At 35.7% G+C, this 22313-nt stretch overlaps 3 protein-coding genes across 3 annotated transcripts; all 3 read left to right on the forward strand.

Annotated features, from left to right (window-relative positions):
* Window positions 1-117: 117 nt before the first annotated feature.
* LOC108196597 (cytochrome c1-2, heme protein, mitochondrial) lies at window positions 118-5676 on the forward strand. Its single transcript, XM_017363953.2, has 8 exons — window positions 118-249; window positions 963-1042; window positions 2346-2560; window positions 3023-3302; window positions 3395-3466; window positions 4808-4924; window positions 5035-5100; window positions 5185-5676. Exons 2-8 carry the CDS (start codon window positions 983-985, stop codon window positions 5299-5301), a joined length of 927 nt encoding a protein of 308 aa, XP_017219442.1. The 5' UTR covers window positions 118-249; window positions 963-982; the 3' UTR covers window positions 5302-5676.
* Window positions 5677-7906: 2230 nt separating this feature from the next.
* On the forward strand, window positions 7907-8950 carry LOC108219519 (uncharacterized). The gene has a single exon (XM_017393010.1). It carries the CDS (start codon window positions 7907-7909, stop codon window positions 8948-8950), a length of 1044 nt encoding a protein of 347 aa, XP_017248499.1.
* Window positions 8951-13132: 4182 nt separating this feature from the next.
* Window positions 13133-14176, forward strand: LOC108223981 (uncharacterized). Its single transcript, XM_064083984.1, has one exon. It carries the CDS (start codon window positions 13133-13135, stop codon window positions 14174-14176), a length of 1044 nt encoding a protein of 347 aa, XP_063940054.1.
* Window positions 14177-22313: the final 8137 nt, after the last annotated feature.

A 22313-nucleotide genomic window follows, 5' to 3' on the forward strand; every position in this document is an offset into this window, starting at 1 on the left:
CCCGAGGTGAGAAAAAAAAACCAGGTTATAATTATGATTATTGGTTGAAGTGAAGCGTGGTTGTGAGTTGGAGTGTTTGAGCTAAACACACGGAGATCCTCAAACACATTGCCATCACTCCCCGCTTGCGACTCGGAATATAACAGATCACATCACACCACCACCAACAACAAGATTGAAAACACTTCTTCTTTTGTTTCTTTGACAGAACTAACAAACCCTAATCTCTGTACCTCAGATCATCAACAGGTCATCCATATAACCTCATTTTTTTATTTGTGTAAGATATCAGAATTTCGTGTTGTTGATGTATAGCATATTTATTTGTGGTTTATAATGTGTAGAGCTTCTTATGTACATTTTTTCATGGAGGCATATAGTCAGTTTTGATGGATGTGTAATGCACCAACAATATTCGTTGATTTTCTGTGCTGATATCATTTTAGAAAGTCGACATTTTTTCCTGTGTTTAAAATGTTTGTGACCCGCGTTTTGCTAAATATCTTGAAGAATGATTTATTCCTTAAAATTGGAAAAGTTGTGCAACAGAGATTGCTCACTGGATATACAGCGGTGATGACTTTTTAGCAATTTAAATTGATAATGCCGAGCTAAAGGCCGAAGAGGCCAAACTAAATTGTGTTGATATTTTATTGGAATGACAATTCTAAGCTCACCGGGAGTTATATTTTGTTAAGGGAAGTATGCATGCATGTACTCAGACATGTTTTTGTTTTCTTAATAATGCTTGATGACTGGTGAAAGTTGCAACTTTTTTTACTTATTCCCGTTGTAATGTTTCTTATTTCAATATGTGCAATCTTTTTGCCTCTCTATCTGATAAGTACTATTCAATATAGTGACAAAGCTCTTTTAAAGAAATGCTTCCGATTTCAGTGGATTTTATCTAACGACCTTAGTTTTTCTAAATTTGATGGTCCTTCTTTGCTTTTGGTGATCAGTTCTTGTGAAATTGACTGAAATGGCCGGAGGTAGAGCATTGCAGCAGTTACTGAGGGCGAGACTGCAATTTCAATCTACTGTAAGTGTAGTTTCCTGCAATGCTACACTTTAAAATTCACATGTGCATAGGACAAAATCTTTGAACTTTGAAGCACGTATCTCTGTTGCTTAGTAGCTTTCCCAAGCATGTGCACCGCAACAATAGTGCAGACACAAAATGCCTTTTCTTGTCGACTTTATATTTTGGTTATCAATTTGACAATCTAGTTGTTAAAGTGTACTCTTCATTCTGATTTCCTTTATCTTATCAAAGGAACTTTTATTGTTATGCCAAAATTATATAAGTTAATGAGAATTATGATTGAAGAAGGATAGCTACAGATTCAGATACAAATGGTGCCACTAAATAGAAGCTTATTTGATACTAAAGTAAGGACTTGAAAAGGCAACCTTCTACTAGTTAAATCATACTGAGCCCGAACCAAACTTAACCAGGAACCTAATTGAGTTATTACTTCATCTCCATTGTGACGCAATCACCACCTACAACTGCAATTCCTCCCCATTGTGCAGAAAATCCTCTTACGGACACAGCCACCTATAAGGATCATTCTACCTTTGTTGCAACATCTGCAAATTGTTCTGGAATTCCAAAACTAAAAGAACTTGTTTATTAAGCCTGCTTTATGATTATCAGTCTTTAAAATTAGTAGATAACTTCCAGGATTATTGGCCATCCCAAAAAGCCCTCTTTTCACCCATGGAATTTAGCCCACAATTGAAATTTAACAGAGCAAAACAACAGCATGCAACCAACACACCCACTGTACTATGTCCAGCCTGTTATTAACTTGTGCATGTTGATACTCTCTTTAGCCAACATATTTGGAATGTCAAATAGATTCGTTTGCACATAGATGATTATGACATATATATTGTTTCTAATCCATCCCATTCCATTTTGACCTAATCGTGACTGAGGTTTTCAACTTAAAAAAGGATTTATATAAAATACTGGAATCCATGTAAATTATTATCTTTTATTATTACCTTGCACAAAATTATTATCTCTCTCTATTCAAAGGATTCAGGAAACCTGTTACTCGTGAATATTTTTGTAATATTGAGTGCTACTAATCCAATCTATATACCTCATTGGAAGTTGAGTTAAACATTGTAATTTGATTTCAAGAGCTATGTAGTCAGTATCATATATTGTATGGATCCAAGGAGGTCACAGCTCCCATGTAACATTTTTCTTATTCATTAGTGAAACTAGGAAGTAAAATTTAAAATAGTATATTATAAATTATTATTTTTATAGCATTCTTTAAAAAACAGTACTATCTCATTCTCTGCTTTCTCTGTTCCTAAATTTGCAGGCCCTTCCGGTTTTGTCATCCATCAAGGCAAAGAATGACAAAGAAGGAACTGTTTACCTGAAGTCGCTAAGAGCATTTGCACTCCTTGGAGCAGGTGTATCGGGGTTTTTGGGTTTTACAACAGTAGCCTCTGCTGATGAGGCTGAACATGGTTTAGAAAGTCCAGATTATCCATGGCCTCACAGCGGTATTCTCAGTTCATACGATCATGCTTCGTGAGTTTCACCCAACTATTATCTATCTTAAGCTTCTTAAGCTACCAAGTTTGTGTGACCTTCATTAATGGCTAATATAAGACATAATTCCAAACATGTCAGTTCATCTATGTAGTACATATCTTCCGTGAACATGCTTCATATGACCAAGTTAATTGATAGAAATGAACGAAATTTAAAATATTCACCATGATGTGATTTGAAAAATAATTTTGTTCCAAATTTAAAAATCAAAATAAGAAAAATCTTTGGACTATTTAGCAAAATAAATAAATAAATTGGACTAGGGTGAATTGTTTACAGAAGAAATCACTACTGGGACTAGTTGCAGCAGTATAAAAACACCCAACAACTTAGTTAGGAACAATAGAATTGTGTATTCTAACTGTTGCTATATGTGGAGATACATTATAATATACTATATATGATTGTTAATGTTGCCGCGCAACTCAATGTGAGCAGGATTCGCCGTGGTCACCAGGTCTACCAACAAGTCTGTGCATCTTGCCATTCAATGTCCTTGATTGCATATCGTGACTTGGTTGGTGTAGCATACACGGAGGAGGAAACTAAAGCCATGGCTGCTGAGATTGAGGTGGTTGATGGACCTAATGATGAGGGTGAAATGTTTACTCGTCCTGGAAAACTAAGTGATCATTTTCCTAGTCCGTACCCAAATGAGCAAGCAGCTAGATTTGCAAATGGAGGAGCCTACCCTCCAGATTTAAGTGTTATTACCAAAGTAATTTATGCCATCTGGTTTATTGTCTTGAATTTTTTTGGTTTATTGCTTCTTTTTTTTCCTAAAAAATTCTCACTATTTTTTCACTTCAGGCTCGTCATAATGGCCAGAACTACATATTTGCCCTTTTAACTGGTTACCGTGAACCTCCTGCTGGTGTGTCTGTAAGTTCTATATCTCCTCATTTGTTTTTGTATCTCTAATGATGCATAGTAGTACAGTACTGCAATGATATAATGTGATAACCTATGGTTAAACAATATTACAGTATATGTAAGCTACTATGTGCCTCAGTATGAATTATAAAAAAAAAACTATTATGCAATGACTAATATGTTGTTAGTGACACTGTATATTAGTATATGTGTGCGTAATATCTGCTTTTACTCCAACAGGAGCAATTATTGTTCATTCTTATGCTGTCATTCTCAGCACATGTACATTATTCCAGTAATGTTTTCGAATAGACTGAATTTTTCTGTAAGCAGAATCATGTACAAGTGGAGTCTCTTTGAAGGCACTGGAATATGAAATTGTGAGAGGAGATATCTGGTTGTAAATGAGAAAGTTGAAGCACGTATAGATATATAATATTAGTAATATTGCTCTTAATAAAAACATTCTTTATGATGGAAGTCCCATAGGAGCAAAGACAAGATTAGAAAGCAAATAAATAACAAGTCTGGTATTAAGTCAAGACTTATGTACCCAAACTCTTCATTTTGCCTCGAAGTACCCGTGTCGGATAGTCGACACTCGGACATGGACACTTGGACTAGGACACTTATTTTCAGCCAAAAAGATGTAAATTTTTCAGAATATTACCGAGTCAGACACATTGACACATATCCATGTCAGACTCTTCTAGCCGAGACTGAGTAACATAGTTCAAGACTTTAAAATATCTAAGCCCAAGCTGCTGCCTTACAGACTTGGATCTTCTTTTACGTTATGTTTTGGACTAGAATATCAAATCAGCTAGGAACTCTGACTATAGAATGCTGTTTCTTTAGCTTGTATATTGGGAATCATTACCGAATGGAATGACCTCGAACATGTTTGTGGCCATCTCTTGATGCTTCATACATCTGCATTGGAGGTACTGATAGAAAGGTATAATAATATAATAAGAGTATTTGTGTTTAGTTACTTTAGTATACTCCAATAAAATTGACCACCAAAATAACAATTCCAATTAACTATTAACATGAACTATATTGTCGATTGGATTTGTGCATTCATGTTGCTTATATCCCCTTCTACTGAGTGAGGGGCACAAGATTATAGTAATGTATAAATGTGTATTACATATAACACATTTATTGAGTCGAATGATGCTAAAGACAAGATTAGCAGTCACTGCATATTTGTCCAAAGAATGTAGCATATCCAGTCCCTTCTCTTGAGTCTTAATTAGCAGATAACTTGATTCAAGTATTAAGCATGAAATCTACATGGTAAGCTACTTTCTTTGCTTAACTAACCCCAAGAAAACGTTATTTTAGGTCCGAGAAGGCCTGCATTATAATCCTTACTTTCCCGGGGGAGCTATTGCTATGCCTAAAATGCTCAATGATGGTGCGGTTGAGTATGAAGATGGCGTCCCTGCAACAGAAGCTCAGGTTTGTACTAGATTTCTTTAGGGGCTTGTGGCAAATATTTGGATTGAGTTACTTATAATGCCAAGTGTTTAAAACTCGTCTCAAAGTTCTGATCCATGATGGTGCTACAGATGGGCAAAGATATTGTGACCTTCCTGGCATGGGCTGCAGAACCAGAAATGGAAGAGAGGAAACTGGTACACTGAAATCACATTAACATATGAAACAGCGTTGCAAAAGAGTAGTAGCCCGCTAATTCTTTGTGATTTTGTTTTTTGCAGTTGGGATTTAAGTGGATTCTTGTACTCTCTCTGGGATTCATTGCAGCAGGTTACCAAAGACGCATGAGGTGGTCCATTATGAAGTCCCGTAAACTTGTGCTCGATGTTATCAATTAATCAACAGTTTCCGGCTTATTCCTTGTTTATGAAGTCTTGAGAACCAGCAGTCATTGTTACTGTAAAAGGATCAAGGTTCTTCAAGTGACTTATTCCTTCATGTCCCTTTGGTAGTCATAATAAAGATGAAACATTATAGAAACATAGGGAGAAATAAGAGATGTGTGGGCAGTCTCTTAAAACCGAATCCTATGAACAAGGTAGAATTCAGAATAACTATGTAGCTACATTTGGTATCAAAGTACATTGATACAGTGTTGAGATTAGTAAGCTGGAAAAGTGATAAAATAAGTCCATAAATTATTTGTATTTTTGCTGACATATTCATTCACTCCAAAAACATAGCAATGTATGCAACGGAATAATCTTAGAACATATTGTTTGCTTTAATCTGAAAAAATAACAGTGTTACACTATCATCAGTGTCCTAACTCTCTGGCTTTCTCTGATCCTTCAAGTTTCATATTTTATCGTCCGTCCCTTTACTTGGAGTTTTACCGAAACTCAAAATCGATAAATATAATGCATTTGCTTGAGAAAAACTCAAAAAGTATGCACATTTTGGATCAAATGCCCATCCGCCGATGGGAGATGCAAAAATGCAAAAATATAATGCATTTGCTTGAGAAAAACTCAAAAATTATGCACATTTTGGATCAAATGCCCATCCGCCGATGGGAGATGCAAAAATGCAAAAATATTATGCGCGATATGAAAAATCTTTAGCTAGAAAATGAGTTGACATATAAAAAATAAAAATATAAATAATTACATAATAATATCGCACTTCAATCATAGTTTTCTCTTATATATAATTTTAACGAAATTTCTATAGATAACTATATTTATCAAACCATTACACATTTATAAGACTAAAATGATACATTCTATTTATAATAATATGAAATAATAATAAACTGATATATTTAAAATATATCAACTACCAAAATCAAATGTGTGATGTGTTACGGGTTCAGCAAATTTATATAACATGTATATGGATCCAATTTAGGCAATCATAATATCAAAAAAATTATTATTTTAGAAATATATAGAAATGATGGAACATTTCAAAAAAGAAACGGTATAAAAATGACTGGGACGGACGGAGTACAAGATTTTGGTTGTAGCAGAGAATGGCGTGCACCACGTGTAATGGTAAATGGCAAAGGCACGTAGTATTTGTTATTCGAGGACATCATCGGCTGTTATTGATGAGCTGGACAACACAGTTGGTGGCCTCAACAATTTCTGGGCTAATTTTTTTTTTTTTTTCACAACTGGGCTATTATTATTTCTGAAACTGTTTCCCTTTGTGGTTGGGCTCAAATCTCATTGTACGTAGCTTCACAGGTCGCCCTGGAGGTAGGATTGTTGGTCTCATTGTTGCAAGTGGAAATGTCTGTTTTTATTCACATTACTCACTCAGTTTACGGAAAATTCTTGCAACATGTAGCGCGCCCTTTTCTTTTTAAGCATAGAATGGAAACTAATAAACAAAAACTGATGGGAAATCTGAATATAGATTATATGAACGGTTAAAATATTTGAATAATGTGAATGTTTAATGAATAAAATTGCCAATTTAATGAATAAAATTGTTTGGTGTTGTAATATGGATGTCTAGAATTTTCTAGAAAATGGTCCCTTGACTTTCTAGTTCCTATAACTTGTGTCTTTTGGCTTTTTGCCTTCTTGTAACTCTCTTGTACATAGCCTATATAAAGGCTCTATTAGGTGCTTGTAAATGATCCATCTCTCAATATAATATATTAGTCTCTCTCAAAGGTGTTTTATCAATAATGTATTTGTAACACGTTATCAGCACGAAAGCGAAGCGAAGTGTTTAACAAGTTTCGAGCAAGGCCGCCATCATTTTATTTCTATTATCTGCTATACATTTCCACCCAGATCAGAGGTACAACTTAAAAACTTTTACTTTATGTTTGTTTTATCCTCCTCGCATGCTCCGTAATTGGGTGTACAAATAGTTGCTGTAATTTTAGAGCTGTATTACATTTATCGTTCATGATACATAGTCCGTATTGCAAACCTTATCATTTTTCTTTTTGTTATTGACTATGATTGATAATGAAAGCTCTGATTAGTAGCTTATAGAAATGACGTCAAGTGTGGTGTTACTTATTTGGTTTAGCAGAGGTCTTGTATGCAAGTCATCAAGTTGGTTTCATGCTTTGATGGATTTATTTATAACATGCTCTTATATGTACCATTATTAATACTTGTTTTAATACTTGCATAGTAGCATTCTGTTTGATTTTTTTCTTGTGGTTACTTGTGGTCAGCGATATAGGATATAATTTTTTAAAAAAAAAAAAAAAAAACTCAGTTAAGTGATTCATAGATGGTTTTGTCGTAATCAAATTTTATTTCTGTAAAGGAAAAAAAAATTATTTGTTTTTGGTTTATTTAAACAGAATATTATGTGCTGCTTCAATTATTTATTTAGGTCTTGTATTTTGTGTGTATGTACCTCATATGTTTACTAGTTTAAATATTGGCTTTCTAATGAGAATATTTTATTTGATTTGATTTAATTTAATTTAAATATTCTACTAACTTCTCACAATTTGAGTTTAGAAAAATGTCGAACTTTACAAAACTTGAATTTGAGGCTCTTGATATTACGGGAAAGAATTACTTGTCATGGATATTGGATATCGAAATTCACTTGGCTGCACAAGGTCTCGGAAATACAATTAAAGAAGAAAATCAAGAAACTGAGTCAAACCGCGCAAAAGCTATGATCTTTCTTCGCCGCCATCTCCATGAAGCACTTAAAAGTGAATATTTGACAGTGAAAAACCCACTTGAATTGTGGAAAAATTTGAAGGATAGGTATGATCATCAAAAGACCGTGATTCTTCCAAAAGCTCGTTATGATTGGATGCATCTGAGGCTCCAAGATTTCAAAACCGTCAGTGAATATAACTCCGCACTTTTTAAAATAAGTTCTCAATTAAAATTATGCGGAGAAAATATTACTGATGCGGATATGCTAGAAAAAACTTTCTCAACTTTTCATGCCTCAGATGTACTCCTTCAGCAACAATATCGTGAAAAAGGTTTTACAAAATATTCAGATTTGATTTCTTGTCTTCTTGTTGCTGAACAAAATAATCAGCTTTTGATGAAGAATCATGAGTCTCGCCCAACTGGATCTCGCCCATTCCCTGAAGCGAATGCGGCAACATACAATTATGGGCGTGGACGAGGTGGCGGGCGTGGACGAGGTGCTAATGGTCGACGTGGACGTGGTTTTGCTCGTGGACAAGGAGTCCGTGGTCGTGGATCTCAAATCCAAAATTACCCTATTTTCAAGAATGATAAATCTAATTCCAACCCGAAGTTGGAGAAAAATATTAATAAAGGAAAAAGGGTTGTTGAAAGTGAATGCTATAGGTGTGGAATGAAAGGTCATTGGTCACGTACCTGTCGTACGCCAAAACACCTAGTTGATCTTTATCAAGCGTCCCTGAAGGACAAAGGCAAGAATGTTGAAACAAATTTAGTTTTCGAAAATAACGACCATGCAGACAATCTCCTTGCAATGACTTATTTGGATACTGCTGATTTTTATGAGACTCCTGACGGCACCACTACCCTAGATGATAAACAGAATGCTTGATGTACTTATTTGATTTATTTTAAATTCGCATGCATATGATTGTATCTCTTCATGATTATCCTTACTAATTATATATTTATCTGTTATTGAAGCAATATGGAAATTTTAGATTTGAGATCCACGACCACGGACTCCTTGTCCACGAGCAAAACCACGTCCACGTCGACCATTAGCACCTCGTCCACGCCCGCCACCTCGTCCACGCCCATAATTGTATGTTGCCGCATTCGCTTCAGGGAATGGGCGAGATCCAGTTGGGCGAGACTCATGATTCTTCATCAAAAGCTGATTATTTTGTTCAGCAACAAGAAGACAAGAAATCAAATCTGAATATTTTGTAAAACCTTTTTCACGATATTGTTGCTGAAGGAGTACATCTGAGGCATGAAAAGTTGAGAAAGTTTTTTCTAGCATATCCGCATCAGTAATATTTTCGTGTTACAAATACATTATTGATAAAACACCTTTGAGAGAGACTAATATATTATATTGAGAGATGGATCATTTACAAGCACCTAATAGAGCCTTTATATAGGCTATGTACAAGAGAGTTACAAGAAGGCAAAAAGCCAAAAGACACAAGTTATAGGAACTAGAAAGTCAAGGGACCATTTTCTAGAAAATTCTAGACATCCATATTACAACACTCCCCCTTGGATGTCTAATTTTCAATAATCGTGCCTCGTTAAAACCTTTCTAGGAAAAAACCCATTGGGAAAAAATCCTAGTGAAGGAAAAAGAGTACATCGATTTTGAAAATTTTATTTCAAGTCTTTAAGTCGACGCATGCCAATCTTATGTACCAATTTTTCAAAAACTGATGGTGGTAGCGACTTCGTGAATAGATCTGCAAGGTTGTCACTTGAGCGTATCTGTTGGACTTCAATTTCTCCATTCTCTTGAAGGTCATGTGTGAAGAAAAATTTGGGCGAGATATGTTTAGTATTATCGCCTTTGATATAACCTTTCTTTAGCTGCTCGATGCATGCTGCATTGTCTTCGAACATTACTGTTGGTGTCTTGTCATGATGCATGCCACATGACTCCCGAATATGCTGACATATTGATCTCAACCAGACACATTCTCGACTAGCTTCATGGATTGCAAGAATCTCTGCATGATTAGAGGAAGTAGCAGCCAAAGATTGTTTTACAGATCGCCATGAGATGGCTGTATCCCCATAAGTGAACAAATAACCTGTCTGTGATCGAGCTTTATCTGGATCAGATAAATATCCTGCATCTGCATAACCTGTTAGCACTGCTTTAGATTTATTAGAATAAAATAAACCCATATCGGTTGTGCCTCGAAGGTACCGGAAAATATGTTTAACTCCATACCAATGCCTCCGAGTTGGGGCATTACTATGTCTTGCTAATAGATTCACAGAAAATGCTATATCTGGTCGTGTATTATTAGCAAGATACATAAGCGCGCCTATAGCACTGAGATAGGGTACTTCAGGACCGAGTATCTCTTCATTTTCCTCTTTTGGTCGGAACACGTCCTTTTTCTTATCAAGTGATCGAACAACCATTGGAGAGTTAAATGGATGTGATTTGTCCATGTAAAACCGTTTTAAGATCTTTTCTGTGTATGATGATTGATGCACAAAAATTCCATTTGGAAGATGTTCAATTTGTAATCCAAGGCAAAGATTTGTTCTCCCAAGATCTTTCATTTCAAATTCTGCTTTTAAGTAATCAACTGTTTTCTGGAGCTCTTCAAGAGTTCCGATGATATTCAAATCATCAACATACACAGCCACTATAGAAAATGAAGATTCCGTTTTCTTTATAAAAATACAAGGACAAATAGGATCATTCTTGTAATTTTCTTTTAGTAAATATTCGCTTAACCTCTTATACCACATTCGACCAGATTGCTTTAATCCATATATGGATCTTTGTAACTTAATAGAATAAAGATCACGAGAGTATAATTTAGATGCTTCAGGCATTCGAAATCCTTCAGGAATCCTCATATAAATATCTTTCTCAAGGGAACCATACAAGTATGCTGTCACAACATCCATTAATCGCATTTCTAATTTTTCAATAACTGCCAAACTAATAAGATAACGAAAAGTTGTAGCATCCATTACAGGGGAATATGTTTCCTCATAGTCTATGCCTGGTCTTTGTGAAAATCCTTGAGCAACTAAACGTGCTTTATATCTAACAATTTCATTTTTATCGTTTCTTTTTCGCACAAATACCCATTTATAGCCAACAGGTTTAGTCCCTTCAGGGGTGCGGACTACAGGTCCAAAAACTTCATGCTTATTAAGTGAGCTCAATTCTTTCTCAATTGCTTCTTTCCATTTTGGCCAATCTTCCCTACGTCGACATTCTTCGACAGATTTTGGTTCAAGATCCTCGTCTTCCATCATTATATCAAGCGCTACATTATATGCAAAATTTTCATCGACGACGATGTTATTTCGGTTCCATTTCTTTCCCGTGACAACATAATTTATTGAGATCTCTTCTATTTCAACATTTTTAGGTACCTGATCCTCTTCCGGGGTTTGGTTATTCATGTCACGGGTTTCTTCTTGAGTCTCTCCTTGAGATTTTATTTCATCTATTTGGGCATCATCATATTTTGCTCCTTTTCTTTTTCGAGGATTTTTATCTTTGGAACCAATTGGTCTACCTCGCTTCATGCGAGGTCTTGACTCATTTGCTTTGATAATTTGTCCTTCAGGAACTTCAATTTTTGCAGGAGCATTTGCAGCTGGTATGTGTGACTTGGTCACTCTATTGATATCATTGAATGCATCAGGCAATTGATTTGCTATGCCTTGTAAATGGATTAGTCTTTGAACTTCTAGTTCACATTGGTTTGTACGAGGATCAAAAGTGTTCAATGTTGATGCATTCCATGTAATTTCTTTCTCTAGCTGCTTATTTTCTCCCCCTGATTTTGGAAAAATTTTAGTCTCTCCCCCTAATTTTGGAAAAACATTTTCATCAAAATGACAGTCTGCAAATCTTGCAGTAAATAAATCACCTGTCATCGGTTCAAGATATTTGATTATTGAGGGAGATTCATAACCAACATATATTCCCAACCTTCTTTGAGGACCCATCTTTGTGCGTTGTGGTGGGGCAATTGGGACGTATACCGCACACCCAAAAGTTCTAAGATGGGAAATATTAGGCTCTCTTCCGGAGGCCAGTTGCAAGGGAGAGTACTTGTGATAGCTTGTAGGTCTGATGCGTACAAGTGTTGCTGCGTGTAAAATGGCATGCCCCCAAACTGTAACAGGGAGATTTGTTTTCATAATTAATGGTCTAGCAATCAATTGGAGTCTTTTAATAAATGATTCTGCAAGACCATTTTGTGTATGAACATGAGCTACAGGATGTTCAACACGTATTCCAATTGATGCACAAAACTCATTAAAAGCTTTTGATGTGAATTCTCCGGCATTATCTAATCGAATTGATCCAATATTGTAATCCGGAAATTGTGCCCTCAATCGGATTATTTGCGCAAGTAATCTCGCAAACGCCAAGTTACGAGATGATAATAAGCACACATGTGACCATCTTGTTGATGCATCTATCAATACCATGAAATATTTAAATGGTCCACATGATGGGTGGATGGGCCCACATATATCACCCTGTATTCTCTCTAAAAATTTAGGAGATTCTGTTCCAATTTTTGCTAAGGAGGGTCTGATAATCAATTTTCCTTGAGAACAAGCAGCACAAGAGAATTCATTAGATTGAAAAATCTTCTGGTTTTTCAATGGATGCCCGTGTGAATTCTCAATAATTTTTCGCATCATAATTGATCCAGGATGCCCTAGCCGATCATGCCATATAACGAAGTTATTTTTGTCAGTAATCTTGTGGTTACTTGTGGTCAGCGATATAGGATATAATTTTTTTTTTAAAAAAAAAAAAACTCAGTTAAGTGATTCATAGATGGTTTTGTCGTAATCAAATTTTATTTCTGTAAAGGAAAAAAAAATTATTTGTTTTTGGTTTATTTAAACAGAATATTATGTGCTGCTTCAATTATTTATTTAGGTCTTGTATTTTGTGTGTATGTACCTCATATGTTTACTAGTTTAAATATTGGCTTTCTAATGAGAATATTTTATTTGATTTGATTTAATTTAATTTAAATATTCTACTAACTTCTCACAATTTGAGTTTAGAAAAATGTCGAACTTTACAAAACTTGAATTTGAGGCTCTTGATATTACGGGAAAGAATTACTTGTCATGGATATTGGATATCGAAATTCACTTGGCTGCACAAGGTCTCGGAAATACAATTAAAGAAGAAAATCAAGAAACTGAGTCAAACCGCGCAAAAGCTATGATCTTTCTTCGCCGCCATCTCCATGAAGCACTTAAAAGTGAATATTTGACAGTGAAAAACCCACTTGAATTGTGGAAAAATTTGAAGGATAGGTATGATCATCAAAAGACCGTGATTCTTCCAAAAGCTCGTTATGATTGGATGCATCTGAGGCTCCAAGATTTCAAAACCGTCAGTGAATATAACTCCGCACTTTTTAAAATAAGTTCTCAATTAAAATTATGCGGAGAAAATATTACTGATGCGGATATGCTAGAAAAAACTTTCTCAACTTTTCATGCCTCAGATGTACTCCTTCAGCAACAATATCGTGAAAAAGGTTTTACAAAATATTCAGATTTGATTTCTTGTCTTCTTGTTGCTGAACAAAATAATCAGCTTTTGATGAAGAATCATGAGTCTCGCCCAACTGGATCTCGCCCATTCCCTGAAGCGAATGCGGCAACATACAATTATGGGCGTGGACGAGGTGGCGGGCGTGGACGAGGTGCTAATGGTCGACGTGGACGTGGTTTTGCTCGTGGACAAGGAGTCCGTGGTCGTGGATCTCAAATCCAAAATTACCCTATTTTCAATAATGATAAATCTAATTCCAACCCGAAGTTGGAGAAAAATATTAATAAAGGAAAAAGGGTTGTTGAAAGTGAATGCTATAGGTGTGGAATGAAAGGTCATTGGTCACGTACCTGTCGTACGCCAAAACACCTAGTTGATCTTTATCAAGCGTCCCTGAAGGACAAAGGCAAGAATGTTGAAACAAATTTAGTTTTCGAAAATAACGACCATGCAGACAATCTCCTTGCAATGACTTATTTGGATACTGCTGATTTTTATGAGACTCCTGACGGCACCACTACCCTAGATGATAAACAGAATGCTTGATGTACTTATTTGATTTATTTTAAATTCGCATGCATATGATTGTATCTCTTCATGATTATCCTTACTAATTATATATTTATCTGTTATTGAAGCAATATGGAAATTTTACATTCTCGCATTGGGCATATAACAAAAGAGGAAGATATGTGTCTTGTAGATAGCGCAACGACCCACACTATACTTAAAAATGAAAAATATTTCACCTCTTTAAATAAATATGAAGGCAATGTATGCACAATTTCCGGGAGTATAAAATTGATCGAAGGCTCCGGAAGAGCTACTATATTACTACCCGAAGGAACAAAATTTATTATAAATGATGCATTGTTCTCCCCAAAGTCACAAAGAAATTTATTAAGTTTTAAAGATATTCGTAGAAATGGGTATCACGTTGAAACAGTGAATAAAGGGAATAAAGAATTTCTTTATATTACAAGTATCACTTCGGGTAGCAAAAGTGTTATAGAAGAATTGCCAGCCTTTTCTTCCGGATTATACTATACCCATATTCGAAATATTGAGGTGAATGCCACAGTAAACCAGAAGTTTACTGACAAAAATAACTTCGTTATATGGCATGATCGGCTAGGGCATCCTGGATCAATTATGATGCGAAAAATTATTGAGAATTCACACGGGCATCCATTGAAAAACCAGAAGATTTTTCAATCTAATGAATTCTCTTGTGCTGCTTGTTCTCAAGGAAAATTGATTATCAGACCCTCCTTAGCAAAAATTGGAACAGAATCTCCTAAATTTTTAGAGAGAATACAGGGTGATATATGTGGGCCCATCCACCCATCATGTGGACCATTTAAATATTTCATGGTATTGATAGATGCATCAACAAGATGGTCACATGTGTGCTTATTATCATCTCGTAACTTGGCGTTTGCGAGATTACTTGCGCAAATAATCCGATTGAGGGCACAATTTCCGGATTACAATATTGGATCAATTCGATTAGATAATGCCGGAGAATTCACATCAAAAGCTTTTAATGAGTTTTGTGCATCAATTGGAATACGTGTTGAACATCCTGTAGCTCATGTTCATACACAAAATGGTCTTGCAGAATCATTTATTAAAAGACTCCAATTGATTGCTAGACCATTAATTATGAAAACAAATCTCCCTGTTACAGTTTGGGGGCATGCCATTTTACACGCAGCAACACTTGTACGCATCAGACCTACAAGCTATCACAAGTACTCTCCCTTGCAACTGGCCTCCGGAAGAGAGCCTAATATTTCCCATCTTAGAACTTTTGGGTGTGCGGTATACGTCCCAATTGCCCCACCACAACGCACAAAGATGGGTCCTCAAAGAAGGTTGGGAATATATGTTGGTTATGAATCTCCCTCAATAATCAAATATCTTGAACCGATGACAGGTGATTTATTTACTGCAAGATTTGCAGACTGTCATTTTGATGAAAATGTTTTTCCAAAATTAGGGGGAGAGACTAAAATTTTTCCAAAATCAGGGGGAGAAAATAAGCAGCTAGAGAAAGAAATTACATGGAATGCATCAACATTGAACACTTTTGATCCTCGTACAAACCAATGTGAACTAGAAGTTCAAAGACTAATCCATTTACAAGGCATAGCAAATCAATTGCCTGATGCATTCAATGATATCAATAGAGTGACCAAGTCACACATACCAGCTGCAAATGCTCCTGCAAAAATTGAAGTTCCTGAAGGACAAATTATCAAAGCAAATGAGTCAAGACCTCGCATGAAGCGAGGTAGACCAATTGGTTCCAAAGATAAAAATCCTCGAAAAAGAAAAGGAGCAAAATATGATGATGCCCAAATAGATGAAATAAAATCTCAAGGAGAGACTCAAGAAGAAACCCGTGACATGAATAACCAAACCCCGGAAGAGGATCAGGTACCTAAAAATGTTGAAATAGAAGAGATCTCAATAAATTATGTTGTCACGGGAAAGAAATGGAACCGAAATAACATCGTCGTCGATGAAAATTTTGCATATAATGTAGCGCTTGATATAATGATGGAAGACGAGGATCTTGAACCAAAATCTGTCGAAGAATGTCGACGTAGGGAAGATTGGCCAAAATGGAAAGAAGCAATTGAGAAAGAATTGAGCTCACTTAATAAGCATGAAGTTTTTGGACCTGTAGTCCGCACCCCTGAAGGGACTAAACCTGTTGGCTATAAATGGGTATTTGTGCGAAAAAGAAACGATAAAAATGAAATTGTTAGATATAAAGCACGTTTAGTTGCTCAAGGATTTTCACAAAGACCAGGCATAGACTATGAGGAAACATATTCCCCTGTAATGGATGCTACAACTTTTCGTTATCTTATTAGTTTGGCAGTTATTGAAAAATTAGAAATGCGATTAATGGATGTTGTGACAGCATACTTGTATGGTTCCCTTGAGAAAGATATTTATATGAGGATTCCTGAAGGATTTCGAATGCCTGAAGCATCTAAATTATACTCTCGTGATCTTTTAAAAGAGGAAGATATGTGTCTTGTAGATAGCGCAACGACCCACACTATACTTAAAAATGAAAAATATTTCACCTCTTTAAATAAATATGAAGGCAATGTATGCACAATTTCCGGGAGTATAAAATTGATCGAAGGCTCCGGAAGAGCTACTATATTACTACCCGAAGGAACAAAATTTATTATAAATGATGCATTGTTCTCCCCAAAGTCACAAAGAAATTTATTAAGTTTTAAAGATATTCGTAGAAATGGGTATCACGTTGAAACAGTGAATAAAGGGAATAAAGAATTTCTTTATATTACAAGTATCACTTCGGGTAGCAAAAGTGTTATAGAAGAATTGCCAGCCTTTTCTTCCGGATTATACTATACCCATATTCGAAATATTGAGGTGAATGCCACAGTAAACCAGAAGTTTACTGACAAAAATAACTTCGTTATATGGCATGATCGGCTAGGGCATCCTGGATCAATTATGATGCGAAAAATTATTGAGAATTCACACGGGCATCCATTGAAAAACCAGAAGATTTTTCAATCTAATGAATTCTCTTGTGCTGCTTGTTCTCAAGGAAAATTGATTATCAGACCCTCCTTAGCAAAAATTGGAACAGAATCTCCTAAATTTTTAGAGAGAATACAGGGTGATATATGTGGGCCCATCCACCCATCATGTGGACCATTTAAATATTTCATGGTATTGATAGATGCATCAACAAGATGGTCACATGTGTGCTTATTATCATCTCGTAACTTGGCGTTTGCGAGATTACTTGCGCAAATAATCCGATTGAGGGCACAATTTCCGGATTACAATATTGGATCAATTCGATTAGATAATGCCGGAGAATTCACATCAAAAGCTTTTAATGAGTTTTGTGCATCAATTGGAATACGTGTTGAACATCCTGTAGCTCATGTTCATACACAAAATGGTCTTGCAGAATCATTTATTAAAAGACTCCAATTGATTGCTAGACCATTAATTATGAAAACAAATCTCCCTGTTACAGTTTGGGGGCATGCCATTTTACACGCAGCAACACTTGTACGCATCAGACCTACAAGCTATCACAAGTACTCTCCCTTGCAACTGGCCTCCGGAAGAGAGCCTAATATTTCCCATCTTAGAACTTTTGGGTGTGCGGTATACGTCCCAATTGCCCCACCACAACGCACAAAGATGGGTCCTCAAAGAAGGTTGGGAATATATGTTGGTTATGAATCTCCCTCAATAATCAAATATCTTGAACCGATGACAGGTGATTTATTTACTGCAAGATTTGCAGACTGTCATTTTGATGAAAATGTTTTTCCAAAATTAGGGGGAGAGACTAAAATTTTTCCAAAATCAGGGGGAGAAAATAAGCAGCTAGAGAAAGAAATTACATGGAATGCATCAACATTGAACACTTTTGATCCTCGTACAAACCAATGTGAACTAGAAGTTCAAAGACTAATCCATTTACAAGGCATAGCAAATCAATTGCCTGATGCATTCAATGATATCAATAGAGTGACCAAGTCACACATACCAGCTGCAAATGCTCCTGCAAAAATTGAAGTTCCTGAAGGACAAATTATCAAAGCAAATGAGTCAAGACCTCGCATGAAGCGAGGTAGACCAATTGGTTCCAAAGATAAAAATCCTCGAAAAAGAAAAGGAGCAAAATATGATGATGCCCAAATAGATGAAATAAAATCTCAAGGAGAGACTCAAGAAGAAACCCGTGACATGAATAACCAAACCCCGGAAGAGGATCAGGTACCTAAAAATGTTGAAATAGAAGAGATCTCAATAAATTATGTTGTCACGGGAAAGAAATGGAACCGAAATAACATCGTCGTCGATGAAAATTTTGCATATAATGTAGCGCTTGATATAATGATGGAAGACGAGGATCTTGAACCAAAATCTGTCGAAGAATGTCGACGTAGGGAAGATTGGCCAAAATGGAAAGAAGCAATTGAGAAAGAATTGAGCTCACTTAATAAGCATGAAGTTTTTGGACCTGTAGTCCGCACCCCTGAAGGGACTAAACCTGTTGGCTATAAATGGGTATTTGTGCGAAAAAGAAACGATAAAAATGAAATTGTTAGATATAAAGCACGTTTAGTTGCTCAAGGATTTTCACAAAGACCAGGCATAGACTATGAGGAAACATATTCCCCTGTAATGGATGCTACAACTTTTCGTTATCTTATTAGTTTGGCAGTTATTGAAAAATTAGAAATGCGATTAATGGATGTTGTGACAGCATACTTGTATGGTTCCCTTGAGAAAGATATTTATATGAGGATTCCTGAAGGATTTCGAATGCCTGAAGCATCTAAATTATACTCTCGTGATCTTTATTCTATTAAGTTACAAAGATCCATATATGGATTAAAGCAATCTGGTCGAATGTGGTATAAGAGGTTAAGCGAATATTTACTAAAAGAAAATTACAAGAATGATCCTATTTGTCCTTGTATTTTTATAAAGAAAACGGAATCTTCATTTTCTATAGTGGCTGTGTATGTTGATGATTTGAATATCATCGGAACTCTTGAAGAGCTCCAGAAAACAGTTGATTACTTAAAAGCAGAATTTGAAATGAAAGATCTTGGGAGAACAAATCTTTGCCTTGGATTACAAATTGAACATCTTCCAAATGGAATTTTTGTGCATCAATCATCATACACAGAAAAGATCTTAAAACGGTTTTACATGGACAAATCACATCCATTTAACTCTCCAATGGTTGTTCGATCACTTGATAAGAAAAAGGACGTGTTCCGACCAAAAGAGGAAAATGAAGAGATACTCGGTCCTGAAGTACCCTATCTCAGTGCTATAGGCGCGCTTATGTATCTTGCTAATAATACACGACCAGATATAGCATTTTCTGTGAATCTATTAGCAAGACATAGTAATGCCCCAACTCGGAGGCATTGGTATGGAGTTAAACATATTTTCCGGTACCTTCGAGGCACAACCGATATGGGTTTATTTTATTCTAATAAATCTAAAGCAGTGCTAACAGGTTATGCAGATGCAGGATATTTATCTGATCCAGATAAAGCTCGATCACAGACAGGTTATTTGTTCACTTATGGGGATACAGCCATCTCATGGCGATCTGTAAAACAATCTTTGGCTGCTACTTCCTCTAATCATGCAGAGATTCTTGCAATCCATGAAGCTAGTCGAGAATGTGTCTGGTTGAGATCAATATGTCAGCATATTCGGGAGTCATGTGGCATGCATCATGACAAGACACCAACAGTAATGTTCGAAGACAATGCAGCATGCATCGAGCAGCTAAAGAAAGGTTATATCAAAGGCGATAATACTAAACATATCTCGCCCAAATTTTTCTTCACACATGACCTTCAAGAGAATGGAGAAATTGAAGTCCAACAGATACGCTCAAGTGACAACCTTGCAGATCTATTCACGAAGTCGCTACCACCATCAGTTTTTGAAAAATTGGTACATAAGATTGGCATGCGTCGACTTAAAGACTTGAAATAAAATTTTCAAAATCGATGTACTCTTTTTCCTTCACTAGGATTTTTTCCCAATGGGTTTTTTCCTAGAAAGGTTTTAACGAGGCACGATTATTGAAAATTAGACATCCAAGGGGGAGTGTTGTAATATGGATGTCTAGAATTTTCTAGAAAATGGTCCCTTGACTTTCTAGTTCCTATAACTTGTGTCTTTTGGCTTTTTGCCTTCTTGTAACTCTCTTGTACATAGCCTATATAAAGGCTCTATTAGGTGCTTGTAAATGATCCATCTCTCAATATAATATATTAGTCTCTCTCAAAGGTGTTTTATCAATAATGTATTTGTAACATTTGGCACTTTGTTACAAAAATAATTGTTTGATAGATAATTTTTTTAACATGTGATCATATAATTTTTCTTCTATTCATATACTCATAATTATTTAATAGTATGAGAAATGTTAAGTATCTAGAATATATTTTAAAATTTATTCCCAATATCATGTGACCTAATTTAATATGCATATATGACGTTTTTCGATTTTGAAGATATCACCAAACAATAAATTTGCCAACTAAATACTGGAAAATCGATTCAGAACTCGATTTGAGGTCTTTTTAACCGGGAAATTTGTGAGTCAACGGAAATTGAGGTTGTAACCGAAATTAAAAAAAATGTGGTTGTTCCTATTCGTCGGAACTCGTATCAGAGAGTGGTGTTTATAAAAGTAAGGATAACTGTATTTGTGCTCTACGATTTGTGTTCGCAGAAAAAAAATAAAATTTTCTCTACAAGTCTTTTGCTCCCAACAATTTCGTTGCCCGCAATATTTCTACGTACCCCTATTTATATTAAGTCATATGTAGTTCTTGTCGCTTGAGAAACCTACTAGAAAACAATTTTCTCTTAAACCGCCTTTCTAGAAAGGGTGTAATACGATGACACCTAGTCATGGCCCTCGAAGAATGTTCGTAGTCCTAAGGCTTTTCGAATTACTCTCGGACTGGGATTCTCCCGGACTCGTTGTAACCTCCGCTCAATGACTTAACCCAAATGTAAGGGCACATCTTTACTCCCCAATGAGGACAATCCACCAAATTCCAAAGCAAGTCCTTATAAAAGATATTTTTGGGAAGATCTTTAAGCTCCCTAGTAAGAGCAACCCATCAAAATACTAAGTAAAGAATCTCAACTGTATCGAAATGATACCCGAGGATGATTGCTCAACAGAATGCAGAGTATGGTCTTTTACCTTTCACGGCAAAATTCATCTATGCTTAAAAACATACCCATAACACAAGATGACTTCGCTCACCCTTCATATCTTTATATAGATCATTCCCATGTTTAATAATTTTTTAAATACTTCCTTTCCGTCCCATTTGGGGCGATTACGTATCGGATCAAACCGTAATATCCGCATAAATTGGGCCGATTAAAATTTGTTCCAAAACAAAACCGTGTTGAGGTTTTTAATTTTGGTTATACAATTTTAAAAAACTACGGGCCATGAATTGATTTTGGTTTAAACTTAACCCAACTCGCTTTCAACCCCAACCACATAATATATTATTATTATATATACATGTATATGTATATTATATTTTTAATTTTACTTTACACTTATATAATTATATAATCTTACGAACCAACTAATTCTTAACTATGGGAACGACCTCAAGTCAGATTATGTCAGGTATACCAAATAATGTAGTTCCTCCCGATTAAGCCTCATCTCAGTCTCCCATGGTTCCACAGGCTTCATTTGAGAACCATACTTGATGTCCTCTGTCACTTAGTTGACTGATACTTAGAAAATTGTGCTTGAGATCTTTAACTAATGCAACATTATCAATGATGACATTTCCTTTTGAAATCAAGCCATATCCCAAGGTATATCCTTTGATGTCATCACCAAAGGTAATACTAGGGCCAGCTCTTTCCTCAAACTTACGGAGCAAGGTAGAATCTCCAATCATGTGCCTTGAACATCCACTATCAAGGTACCAAAGATTGTTGGTCCTCGAATGTATTGCGAAAGGGGGGGGGAGGTTGAATGCAATACAAATAAATTTAAATCTTAATTCAATAACAAATCGAAGATTTAATTATATCAGTAAAGTGAGATGCAAACTAAGTTATGAACACTTGTAGTTTA

This window comes from Daucus carota, chromosome 1 (genome assembly GCF_001625215.2).
Source record: "Daucus carota subsp. sativus chromosome 1, DH1 v3.0, whole genome shotgun sequence".
NCBI lineage: Eukaryota > Viridiplantae > Streptophyta > Magnoliopsida > Apiales > Apiaceae > Daucus > Daucus carota.

Bases quoted from the DNA above. Each gene is read 5' to 3' on its own strand.
- LOC108196597 (XM_017363953.2), top strand. From the start codon at position 983: ATGGCCGGAGGTAGAGCATTGCAGCAGTTACTGAGGGCGAGACTGCAA. The intron at 1,043-2,345 runs GTAAGTGTAGTT...CTAAATTTGCAG, and splicing joins GACTGCAATTTCAATCTACT to GCCCTTCCGGTTTTGTCATC. The intron at 3,467-4,807 runs GTAAGTTCTATA...ACGTTATTTTAG, and splicing joins AACCTCCTGCTGGTGTGTCT to GTCCGAGAAGGCCTGCATTA.
- LOC108219519 (XM_017393010.1), top strand. From the start codon at position 7,907: ATGTCGAACTTTACAAAACTTGAATTTGAGGCTCTTGATATTACGGGA.
- LOC108223981 (XM_064083984.1), top strand. From the start codon at position 13,133: ATGTCGAACTTTACAAAACTTGAATTTGAGGCTCTTGATATTACGGGA.